Source organism: Rutidosis leptorrhynchoides, chromosome 4 (assembly GCF_046630445.1).
Source record: "Rutidosis leptorrhynchoides isolate AG116_Rl617_1_P2 chromosome 4, CSIRO_AGI_Rlap_v1, whole genome shotgun sequence".
NCBI lineage: Eukaryota > Viridiplantae > Streptophyta > Magnoliopsida > Asterales > Asteraceae > Rutidosis > Rutidosis leptorrhynchoides.
Window position 1 is genome coordinate 627,533,287 of NC_092336.1, and position 13,075 is coordinate 627,546,361.

The 13,075-nt window shown below is 33.8% G+C and overlaps 2 protein-coding genes across 2 annotated transcripts; both read right to left on the bottom strand.

Annotated features, from left to right (window-relative positions):
- Nucleotides 1–1,262: 1,262 nt before the first annotated feature.
- Nucleotides 1,263–11,252, bottom strand: LOC139843106 (uncharacterized). Its single transcript, XM_071833180.1, has 2 exons — nucleotides 10,843–11,252; nucleotides 1,263–1,554 (listed from the first exon to the last, which is right to left on the bottom strand). Exons 1-2 carry the CDS (start codon nucleotides 11,250–11,252, stop codon nucleotides 1,263–1,265), a joined length of 702 nt encoding a protein of 233 aa, XP_071689281.1.
- A 9-nt stretch (nucleotides 11,253–11,261) lies between these two features.
- On the bottom strand, nucleotides 11,262–11,591 carry LOC139843107 (uncharacterized). The gene has a single exon (XM_071833181.1). The coding sequence runs from the start codon at nucleotides 11,589–11,591 to the stop codon at nucleotides 11,262–11,264; it is 330 nt and encodes a 109-aa protein (XP_071689282.1).
- Nucleotides 11,592–13,075: the final 1,484 nt, after the last annotated feature.

Consider the following 13,075-nt stretch of genomic DNA (forward strand, 5'->3'; position numbering starts at 1 on the left):
ATAACATTACGAGAGATGATGAACCATTTAGATAATGGGTCATAGCATTTATATCCATGATGGTTAGGTGGGTAGCCTAAGAAGACACAAGGAAGAGATCGAGCTTGAAGTTTATTGATAGTGTGAGATGGAAGTAAGGGATAACAAAGACAACCAAAGGTACGTAAATGAGAATAGGATGGTGTTCGGTGGTATAGACTTTGAGTGGGGGAGGTGAAATTGAGCGTTTTTGTAGGTAATATGTTAAGTAAGTAAGTGGCCATTTGTAAAGCATGAGGCCAAAAAGAAAGAGGAATAGATGCATGAGAAAGAATAGTTCGCATTATGTTGTTGATGGCACGAATTTTCCTTTCGGATTTTCCGTTTTGAGGTGAGGAATATGGCAAAAGAGAATCGAAATTGCATGCCATGTTGTTCACAAAACTGATGAAACTGTTTATTGTTGTATTCGGTTCCGTTATCACATTGAAATGATTTTATAGGTTATTCAAATTGAGTTTGAATATAGTTAGTGAATTTTAGAAAGGTGAAATAGACATCAGATTTATTAATTAGGGGATATGTCCACAAAAAATTGGTGTGATTATCTAAGAAAAGTATATAATAACGATGACCATTTGTGCTAGGGATCGGGGATGTCCATAAATCACTATGTATAATATCAAACGGTGACAAGGTAGTATTATTAGATGAAACAAAAGGAAACTTTATTTGTTTGCCAAAAACACAAGATTGACAAACAGAATCTAATGATTGTTTATTACAAGAAATAAAATGTTTATTATTAAGAGAACGTAAGACTTCATCGCCCGGATGACCAAGACGGTGATGCCAAATATTGGAAGATAAAGCAGTAAATGTAGATGGTTGAGATAGGTGGCGTAGCAGCGAGTTGGTGAAGGGATAAAGATCACCCGTACTGTTACATCGTAGGATCGGCTTGCCCTCCGGGAAATCCTTCATAGTAAAACCAAAAGGATCAAATTCCAAAGAAACATTATTATCAGTGGTTAAACGACGAACAAATATAAGATTTTTTATAAGGTTGGGTGAATGTAAAATATTACGTAAGTAAAGGGGTCGGGATATATTAGAAAGGGTAGAGGTACCGAAACCTTGTATTGGTATTGCATGGCCATTTCTGACAATTATATGTTTATTATGCCTTAAAGGATAATAAGACTCGAGGTTACCTGAGTTCGCGGTCATGTGAGATGTGGCACCAGTATCCATATACCAAGTATCATCGGGTGGATTAAGCGTCATGGTATGCATAGCATTTTCGAGATCGGATGGAGTATAGCGGGATGCGTTTGAAGCTGTGAAAAATTAGCCTGTTGAGGCCTTGGTCCAAGAATTCCAGGCTGAGTATGATTGGGCCTGACCCAGTTCGAAGAAGGATATGGGCAAGGAGGTGTGGCCCATTGTGATGTAGCAGCCCAATTAGGAGAATATGCCCAATTTGGATTATTCCACTGATTAGCGTATAGATTTCGGGAAAAATTTCTTCCCCTTCCACGATTGCTTCTACCACGATAATTAGAACCCCTGCCTCTGCCACGATTAAAATGAAATTGAGAGTAATTATGAAAGGACCCATCCTAATCCACCTGGACGAAGTCATCAACATTTGGTCCCATTGCGATGATCGGCTCCAAGTATTGTCCTTATATTGAGCAAATGCACAGCGGAAGACTTAATTCGTACCTGAGAATAAACATGCTTTAAAGTGTCAACCAAAAGGTTGGTGAGTTCATAGGTTTATCATAACAACCATTTCAATATGTTAATAGACCACAAGATTTCATAATCATAAACATAATACACTCGCAAGTGTATGTAAAGCATTCTAAGTGGTTGAGCACTTGGTAACCATACTTAACATTTAATCAACGTCGCATATTCCCTTTATTATGAAATCTCACTACACCGTACCAAGTGTAGTCACCAAAACGAAGTACTGTGCAACCGTTGAATACTGGTCGTCTAGTCCGGTTGGGGTTGTCAGGCCCGATAGATCTATCAACAGGATTCGCGTTTACAATACCCATGTAAATAGTAGTTACCAAGCTACAGGGAAATATGGTAGTGGTACAACTCAACGTAGAATATATTTTTAAGTACTTGTGTCTATTTTGTAAACATTTATAAAAGCAGCGCATGTATTCTCAGCCCAAAAATATATATTGCAAAAGCAATTAAAAAGGGAGCAAATGAAACTCACTTTTGCCTTGAAGGTATTTAATTCGACTTGGTATCCAATAGATATCACGAACCTAACCATATATATAATATATCAACATATTTTCTTTTTAAGTAATCGTTACATATATATATATACTTTTAATACTTTTAATATTTTCTTAGTCCGTAGTTAGCAGTCCGATGTTAGTGGTCCACAATTAGTTGCTTAAATAAAATAAATAAAGACCCCATCGTATTCGTATTGATCAGAATTAATCTCGACCCATGGTACCATGTTGTCAAATGACGTGTTGCGTACATAAAGTACCGTGTTGTCAAATGACATGTTGCGTACAATCATGAGGTCTTATGATTAATCTTCTCGTGTTGTTTACGGGTGGTTCTGAAATATATAAAATCAAATCATAAGTAATTATATATAAAATATCATATTAATTAGAAAAGATATGATTAATTTACTTTTTCTCCAAATATTTTCGTAGCTAAACTAGCTTTGGATACCCAATCTTGTTTTAGTCGTAGTTTCTTCATTACAACTCCGTTTTTGTTGGTTCAACTTGTCACTTCCTTGGATCGAGTCAAATTTTAAGAATATGAACTGAAAATACCTTAGTTTGTATTCGAAATCATAGGTTATAGGTCAAACTTTGGTGAAACTTATGAAAGTGATCATTTTCCATCATAAAAACAACATTTAATGATCATTTTTCTAAAAATACTTACACTTTGAGTTAAACCATGAAATTTTTATGTGTTAACATATTCATAAGAAATATCATTTTTCCAGAACATGAACTTCCAATTCAAAGTTCAAGATGGTTTTAATTATCCAACCCAAAACAGCCCCCGGTTGCACTCCGACGACGTAGATTCAGTTTTTAAGATGTTCTTTGTAAAACCAAGTTATATCTTGTTAGGTTAGCATATCATTATGATATATTACAAGTCTTGAAGTGTTTTAAAATTCAAGTTAGAAGGATCTATTTAGTTTGCGAACAAGTTTGAAATCATTCAAACTATGTTCTTGTTGTTAAAATTTTATACCAAAAAATAAGATAGCTATATGAAAATGAATTGAATAAGATTATGAAAAAGGTTACTACCTCAAGTTACTTGGACAAAGTTACTGCAAAAGATAGGAAATAATCTTGGAATCAAAGAGTGGTGGAGTTAGATCAAAAGGTTAGAAGTAAACTTCTTCAAATGGGTGGTTATTTTGATATGTTCTTGAAAGAGTTTTCTTATGGTGTTTAAGGCTTGTAATTGAAGCTAAATGATGGGTAAAATGCTTGGAGATGATCAAGTATGAAGTTAGGAGTATTTTGAGAGAGAAATGAGGGTGTAGGTATGAGAAAATGGAGTGAAGAAATGGTGTTCATTTATAAAAACGTTTTTAGTTTATAAAGAAAGAAAAGGATTCCTAATTTTGTTTTCTTACTAATAATTCATACTACTTGACAAATCCTAGTTACCTCATATCTAAGGCAGTAATAATGTTGATTAGGATGTTGATTTGATGTGTATATACCAATAATAAATACGTATAGAAGCTGGGTATGATACGGGTACATATACCCTAGATATACGTATAGAAATCTTGAGGAAACGGAATGAGAATTCAAATATAGCTAGCTTTTGTGAATATACTTATATTGTTTTATGTATTTAAGTCCTTAAAAAGTGATTAAATACATTATATATACGATACATGCATAAGCATTATAGATTATAAGTATATATATCAAAGAATGTTACGTATAGTTATCGTTTTGAAAACTTAAGTTAGTAGTTTCAAAATATACTTATAACTCATTGTCATTAGTACACAATGAGATGTTAAACCATCCTTAGATCATGTTAAATATATATAAATACATATATATACACAAACGTATAATTATCGTATGTTATATAGTTCGTGATATCATCGATCATATTGGACGGTCAAACGTTGTGTAAAACTCTTTTCAAAACCACAAGTCTCAACAATTTGGATTACTTATCATGTTGGTATGGTTTAATTTATGTAAATATTAATCTCATAAGTATAATTTGGTCGGAAATTCCGGGTCATTACAGTACCTACCCGTTAAAGAAATTTCGTCCCCGAAATTTGATAGAGGTTGTTATCGATAACAATAAGAAGGATTTCATGACAAATATAAGGTGATAATGGAGTTTTATCATCATTGAGTAATGTAGATAAAACGATTCGATTATGCGAAGAATATAAATGAGACTATCGTAAAAGAGTGAGATGAGTAAAATATATTCGTCTTAATCGATGACGTAGTTATGATTGATTTCCGGGATTTAAGGGATTTAAAGAGAATCTTACGTAATAAGATTTGGTTCTTTGGAGATTAAGGAAATCAGGATCTTCTTTGATTATATGCAATAATCTGTTTCGATTGCTCTGTCGAATATTTCACTATAAATTCACCCCTTCGTTTCCTTATTTTCCACGACTCACACCTTCTATTCTTTCTCCCTTGATTCTTACTTTAAAGCATTCATCAATATGCTCCATCCAGTCCTGATTCTTGATATACTCCTAATTTTTATATCTGTCATTCTTCTTTTTCATCTACCACCAGAAGAATCTATTTACTTCTACTATACTCTTGTGTTTATAGTGTTTCTAATTCTCCCATGTCTCTATATTGCTATCTGCATCGATATATACGGTTTGTAATTTCGGGGTTATTGTCGTAGTTTATATTCTTCATTATTTTTCGGAGCTTCATGCTTTCGTTTTCTCTTCCCAACTTCGAGTCAAGCGAGTAATGGTCCGGAATTCGTAGATATGAAATTCAGAATGAACATAGCTAATGCTCTAAGAAGAAAATGGTAATAGAACGCTTTTGATTTGTTAAATTACCAGAATCCAGAAAAATATTCTCTTGATATGTTTAGAGATTAGATAGAATGTAAGAGTCGTGTAAATGGCACATGATGACGGTACTGTGAATCATCATGCTTCATTAGAAACTCAGCATGACTTACTGTAATATAATGACGTTGATCAAGTGTCATTATATTATACTAATCCATGCTTCAGTTCCCAACACTACTTCAAAACATTCATATTTTAAACTCGAAGGTTTCAGAATTTAGAAACTAACACAGTTTCTTTTATGTTGCAGATAAGATAAGAATAGTTGTGAAAATATCGCCAGAAATATGGAGGATATTTATAATAGAACATACGAGAATATCTTAGAATTTATAATATCAATGGATGATGAAGAAGATTTGTTTGTGAAGGTTTAGAATGAGAAATAAGATGTTTGCTAACGATTTCAGCAGACACAGAATCATTTGGATTCTTTGAAGGCAAACTTATTCTTTGTGATTTGTCCACGACTTTCTTCATAGTTTCGCATAATCCGCTTTTCGGTACTAAATTTTCTATCGAACGTTCCTAACACTCCTTTCTTTATCATCAAACTTTTGGCCATTAAGATCATCTACAACATGCTGCTTCGTCAGCATTTTCAAAGTTAACTGATCTGGGTCATCGGTTATCAAACTGAGGTAGTTTCAGGAGAATTGTGTTTTTAGAATGATTAATCGCTGATGGTAATATTGTGGAATATAAAAGGTTCCCCAGTAACAATAAAGAGTACGCATATATATCGCGGTTATAATAAAGTTGTTTTGGATGAAAAGTCGGAGTTGACTTGCTGGAGCTGTGACAAAATTAGCTACTTTGGAAAGGGATTGAAAAACGATCTTCGGTAATAACAATGTCAAAGGAACTAGAACAGATACGTGTCAAACGTTTACTCAGTTTTCGAGGGTTTTTCAGGTGCATAACTATATGCATCAATCTTTTCTTCCGTAGATGAAGTGCGGTTGGTTTATCCTCTCGATTGAGGTGTTTTTAAGAATCATGATAGATTTGAACGCTGATTGTAATCGTCGAGATACAATGAGGTTTAAGATGAAATCAAGTGGCAATCTTGAAGAAATGTTTAGTTTCATATGTTATAATTAATATTTTAATTCATTTTAATTATCCAATGTCATTAGTCCACAGTCGATAGTCCACAGTAACAGTCCAATAATTCATATATAGTTTAATATATAATATACGAATTAATTAATACGTGTCGTGACCCGTATACGTCTCATACTCGATCACAACTCAAACTATATATATATTATTGTAGAATCAACCTCAACCCTGTATAGAGAACTCGATCATTACTGCATATAGAGTGTCTAAGGTGACTCTAAATAGTATATATAGATGCGTCGATATGATATGTCAAAACATTGTATACGTGTCCCGATATTTAAAGTGCGTAAAATAATTACAGAAATTAAATGACGATAAATAAAAGTGCGATAATTAAATTGCGATAAATAAACTGCGATAAATAAAATGTAATCAGTTAACTAGGAACAGTTAGCTCTAACAGTTAGCGTGGATTCTTAACAAAATTTTTCATAGTTAATTTGTTTGTTTCTAACAGATTTTATTTTGTCATATGTTTTCTTCATATGCCACTTGTTGGATTCTGGGAAGTCAAAATCCAAATATGAAATTGAATGAAAAGGGTTATTCTGCGGTGAACGGATACGTATATCGGTGGTTGTAAGTAGGATAGTAAATGACTGTTGAATCATCTTCGACGAATGTACAATGTAACTTATTAAGATGAAATCTAATTATTCCTCGGGTATTACCTACCCGTTAAAAAAAAAAATTTCACCATTAATATTTTGTACAAAAGAACTTTTAATTACAATCTTTATGAAAACATATATACATATATATTTTCTTCAGATGAAATCATGAATTTAATGAGTTAATATGATATTAATCTCATTTGCTTTTCGGTTTAAGCTAGAATAAGAAATCTATAAAACTTTTTGAAACCACATATTCTTCGCAGAATATCAATGAAGTTATGGATCAATACTTCATCGTTCATTATTGTTGGTACTCCTTGGTATCTATGGTGCGTATGATGTTGATGTTTGTGGGACAGATTATGAAGTCGAGACGTGTGATGCGGATGTTGTTTGTTAGTGGTGATGATGGTATTGTTGATGTTATTGATGGTGGTGCTGATTATGCTGCTGGTGCTGCTGCTGCTGGTGTTTGCAACCTTCGCACCATGTTCTCCAAAGCCATCACGCGAGCGCGAAGTTCGTTAACTTCTGCTAGTACACCGGGATGATTGGCGGTTGGAGCGAGTGAATGAACAAGATTTGTAATATTGAATAGTATATAATCGTGACGAGATACTCTAGAAATAAGAGAGAAAATGGTGTTTCGAATAGGTTCGCCGGTAAGTGCTTCAGGTTCATCGCCAAGAGGGCAATTTGGTGGATGGAATGGATCACCTTCTTCTTGTCTCCAGTGATTTATTATATTACGAACCCATCCCTAATTCATTCAGAATAGATGATGGGAAATTGGTTGATCCATTCCGGTGACGCTGCTTTCGGAGCCCGAATGGAAATCCATATCGGCATAACTGTCGAAATCTGAAGAATTCGAACTAGATGCGGAATCCATCTTGTATAATGGGGAAAATGAATTTTTGGTATGGAATAGATTATAGGAGTTAGATTTGGTACTCTTAAATACATAATTTACATATGTATATATAATACCAAAATCCCGTAAATTACGGAGAATCTTTGAAAAGATATCAGTCAAAGTTCGCAATAACAGATATGCTAAGATAAGAATTCGTCTATACACTATCAATGCAGTAAATGCAGTAAAACGTGTCTAGACTTATGAATGATAAGCAGGTAATTTCCTAAGGATGATAAGCAGATGATTTCCGACTAGAAATGATAAGCAAAACTTTTGACATGTAGACACGGTCGAAGTCCAGACTCATTAATGCATCCTAACAAATACTAGTTAGACACACTAATGCAAGACCTGGTTCGCTACGATCACCGCTCTGATACCAACTGAAAGGACCCGTCCTAATCCACCTGGACGAAGTCATCAACATTTGGTCCCATTACGATGATCGGCTCCAAGTAATGTCCTTATATTGAGCAAATGCACAGCGGAAGACTTAATTCGTACCTGAGAATAAACATGCTTTAAAGTGTCAACCAAAAGGTTGGTGAGTTCATAGGTTTATCATAACAATCATTTCAATATGTTAATAGACCACAAGATTTCATAATCATAAACATAATACACTCGCAAGTGTATGTAAAGCATTCTCAGTGGTTGAGCACTTGGTAACCATACTTAACATTTAATCAACGTCGCATATTCCCTTTATTATGAAATCTCACTACACCGTACCAAGTGTAGTCACCAAAATGAAGTACTGTGCAACCGTTGAATACTGGTCGTCCAGTCCGGTTGGGGTTGTCAGGCCCGATAGATCTATCAACAGGATTCGCGTTTACAATACCCATGTAAATAGTAGTTACCAAGCTACAGGGAAATATGGCAGTGGTACAACTCAACGTAGAATATATTTTTAAGTACTTGTGTCTATTTTGTAAACATTTATAAAAGCAGCGCATGTATTCTCAGCCCAAAAATATATATTGCAAAAGCAATTAAAAAGGGAGCAAATGAAACTCACTTTTTCCTTGAAGGTATTTAATTCGACTTGGTCTCCGATAGATATCACGAACCTAACCATATATATAATATATCAACATATTTTCTTTTTAAGTAATCATTACATATATATATACTTTTAATACTTTTAATATTTTCTTAGTCCGTAGTTAGCAGTCCGATGTTAGTGGTCCACAATTAGTTGCTTAAATAAAATAAATAAAGACCCCATCGTATTCGTATTGATCAGAATTAATCTCGACCCATGGTACCATGTTGTCAAATGACGTGTTGCGTACATAAAGTACCGTGTTGTCAAATGACGTGTTGCGTACAATCATGAGGTCTTATGATTAATCTTCTCGTGTTGTTTACGGGTGATCCTGAAATATATAAAATCAAATCATAAGTAACTATATATAAAATATCATATTAATTAGAAAAGATATGATTAATTTACTTTTTCTCCAAATATTTTCGTAGCTAAACTAGCTTCGGATACCCAATCTTGTTTTAGTCGTAGTTTCTTCATTACAACTCCGTTTTTGTTGGTTCAACTTGTCACTTCCTTGGATCGAGTCAAATTTTAAGAATATGAACTGAAAATACCTTAGTTTGTATTCGAAATCATAGGTTATAGGTCAAACTTTGGTGAAACTTATGAAAGTGATCATTTTCCATCATAAAAACAACATTTAATGATCATTTTTCTAAAAATACTTACACTTTGAGTTAAACCATGAAATTTTTATGTGTTAACATATTCATAAGAAATATCATTTTTCCAGAACATGAACTTCCAATTCAAAGTTCAAGATGGTTTTAATTATCCAACCTAAAACAGCCTCCGGTTGCACTCCGACGACGTAGATTCAGTTTTTAAGATGTTCTTTGTAAAACCAAGTTATATCATGTTAGGTTAGCATATCATTATGATATATTACAGGTCTTGAAGTGTTTTAAAAGTCAAGTTAGAAGGATCTATTTAGTTTGCGAACAAGTTTGAAATCATTCAAACTATGTTCTTGTTGTTAAAATTTTATACCACAAAATAAGATAGCTATATGAATATGAATTGAATAAGATTATGAACAAGGTTACTACCTCAAGTTACTTAGACAAAGTTACTGCATAAGATAAGAAATAATCTTGGAATCAAAGAGTGGTGGAGTTAGATCAAAAGGTTGGAAGTAAACTTCTTCAAATGGGTGGTTATTTTGATATTATCTTGAAAGAGTTTTCTTATGGTGTTTAAGGCTTGTAATTGAAGCTAAATGATGGGTAAAATGCTTGGAGATGATCAAGTATGAAGTTAGGAGTATTTTGAGAGAGAAATGAGGGTGTAGGTATGAGAAAATGGAGTGAAGAAATGGTGTTCATTTATAAAAACGTTTTTAGTTTATAAAGAAAGAAAAGGATTCCTAATTTTGTTTTCTTACTAATAATTCATACTACTTGACAAATCCTAGTTACCTCATATCTAGGGCAGTAATAATGTGATTAGGATGTTGATTTGATGTGTATATACCAATAATAAATACGTATAGAAGTTGGGTATGATACGGGTACATATACCCTAGATATACGTATAGAAATCTTGAGGAAACGGAACGAGAATTCAAATATAGCTATCTTTTGTGAATATACTTATATTGTTTTATGTATTTAAGTCCTTAAAAAGTGATTAAAAACATTATATATACGATATATGTATAAGCATTATAGATTATAAGTATATATATCAAAGAATGTTACGTATAGTTATCGTTTTGAAAACTTAAGTTAGTAGTTTCAAAATATACTTATAACTCATTGTCATTAGTACACAATGAGATGTTAAACCATCCTTAGATCATGTTAAATATATATAAATACATATATATACACAAACGTATAATTATCGTATGTTATATAGTTCGTGATATCATCGGTCATATTGGACGGTCAAACGTTGTGTAAAACTCTTTTCAAAAACACAAGTCTCAACAATATGGATTACTTATCATGTTGGTATGGTTTAATTTATGTAAATATTAATCTCATAAGTATAATTTGGTCGGAAAATTCCAGGTCATTACAGATTAGAGCGAGGAGTATCAGATACCTGAGATGAATCGTGCACAGTGGAATCGGATACTTTGGCGGTGGTGGTGATGAGAGCCGAATCAGTGGTGGAGGAGTTGTGGGTAACCTGCTTTTGTTTATGGGTTTCTTCGAGAATCAATTTCGACCGTGCTTCGTAGAAGGAGGGTAATTTGCTCTTTTGGGTGAGATGCGTACCAACCGTGTCAAAATTATCATTGAGACCGGCAACTAATTGTAATACCATTCGGTCATCGGTGACTTTGTCACCAACGTTGCGAAGCTGATCAACAAGAACTTTGATTTGTTGGCAACAGGCTGCACAATTGGAGAAATCATCAAAGCGGATTGTCGAGAATTGGCGTTGAAGGTACAGTGCTCGTGTATTTTTATTATCTTGAAACATGTTTTCCAATCAAGTCCACGCGTTGGCAGCAGTGGATTCGTCCTCAAGAATGTTATCGAGCAGGGAAACAGAGATAGTGCCATAGATCCATTGAAGGACTATGGCATCTAACCGAGACCATAGAGCAGATTTGGTTGGATCAGTGTTAACGGTGGTGGTGGATAATGAACCATCATCATCAGTAGCAGGTATGATATGGTCTAGAACATCATAAGCCCTGCAATGAGTTTTGAATAATTGAGCCCAAGAATTATACTGTGCGTTTTCAATATCAAGGGTAATTGGTATCATATTTTTACGGTTTGTGACAGAAAGTGCAGGGTGAAACTTATCTGCCATTGTTTTTGTGATAGGTGATTAACGAGTGAAGAAGAAAGGCAATTAGGCGGCTGTTAGGGTGAAGGGTGAATGCAGAGAGAAAGAATTGAGAGGCCTGATACCATGTAAGTTGGTTATGTTTTCATTGAATTCAAATCACAGAGATTACACCGTATATATGCACACGAGATTACAACTGTAATGCCTACAATTCTGGTCATTCAATCTATTCTATAATTGAATTGGTATATTTCCTATACATAGCACAAGTCAATAAAGATAATATCTATACTATAAATATACAAATAATAATCACGGCTAATAGTCAAGGGAAGTCGTGTGTAAAATTTCTGCACCAAAACTATTGAATAGGGGGCTGTGATGATTTGTTATTACCTTCACGTAAACTACATTTACATTTAGTTCCGTCGTAGATTGTTGCAGCCACGCCAGGTTTATCCTATCTAACTGGATTTTTTAAGATCCGAGTCACTCACTTTTTGCATAATTGTTATTAAAAATTTTCAGTTTTGTGGATCTCATATATAAATCTCATTCAACATGAATTTTAATTGGTTGTTCTTTCTTCTATAATTAAATACACTTGTCCATGGGTGACATTCTGCTGTGTCTTTAGCATGTTAGCATGTACCTTATTTCGACAAATAAGGGTAACATGCTCTTGACTGCTAACTTCTGACACATGTTGATTTTTTCACGCTATACTTAACGTTGCTTCATTTTATTGTATGGCCAACACAAAACATATTCTTATCTCTTATGGGTTGTTTTTGTTATATTGCTAAACTATGCAATTATTTATTCTCAGCTGGGCCATTTTAATTGAGTACTTTGATCACAATGGGTTCGATCTACATTCGTGGCTAGGCACTATCGTCACTACTTATTTTTTGTCACAAACATGCATCCCAGGCCTTTCTTTCTATTGTTTACTTATAAAGTTTGCCAATCAACCTTATGTCGTACCCGTTGCTAGGTTTTCCATGGCTTCTTTTTGTGGTATTGTTTGAATAAACACAGATTATCGTCTGTTTATTTACCACTGAAGTGTTCACAATGCGAACAATGTTTGGTATGAAGATCCTTATTTTCATATATATTATTTCTGAATGTTTAAGTTATAATATGTTTTGCAGAATATTAACACCTATATATTCTTGCTGGAAAATGTTGGTGCAGTTATTAGTTCCAAGGATCAATCTGGTCGTGCATATCATGTACGACTGCTGTGTGTTGGGAAATTACGGTCTCACTAATTCCCACCACCCAGTCCAACAATAATAGTAAAGAAATAAGAACAATACACAACACAAGATTTAACGTGGAAACTCCAAAACAGGAGAAAAACCACCGGTCCCCAAAGAGAGAAATACACTATATCACAAATTGTTACAATGATATAGACGACTCTCTTAAGCCAACTACACTATCCAAAATATTTAACTAATACAACTCTCAAACAAAGGTAAGAAAGAAAGAAATAA

Coding starts and splice junctions, on each gene's coding strand:
- LOC139843107 (XM_071833181.1), bottom strand. CDS start 11,591: ATGGCAGATAAGTTTCACCCTGCACTTTCTGTCACAAACCGTAAAAAT.
- LOC139843106 (XM_071833180.1), bottom strand. CDS start 11,252: ATGTTTCAAGATAATAAAAATACACGAGCACTGTACCTTCAACGCCAA. Junction 1,555..10,842: donor GATACTCCTCGCTCTAATCT/GTAATGACCTGG, acceptor TAATCGTGGCAG/AGGCAGGGGTTCTAATTATC.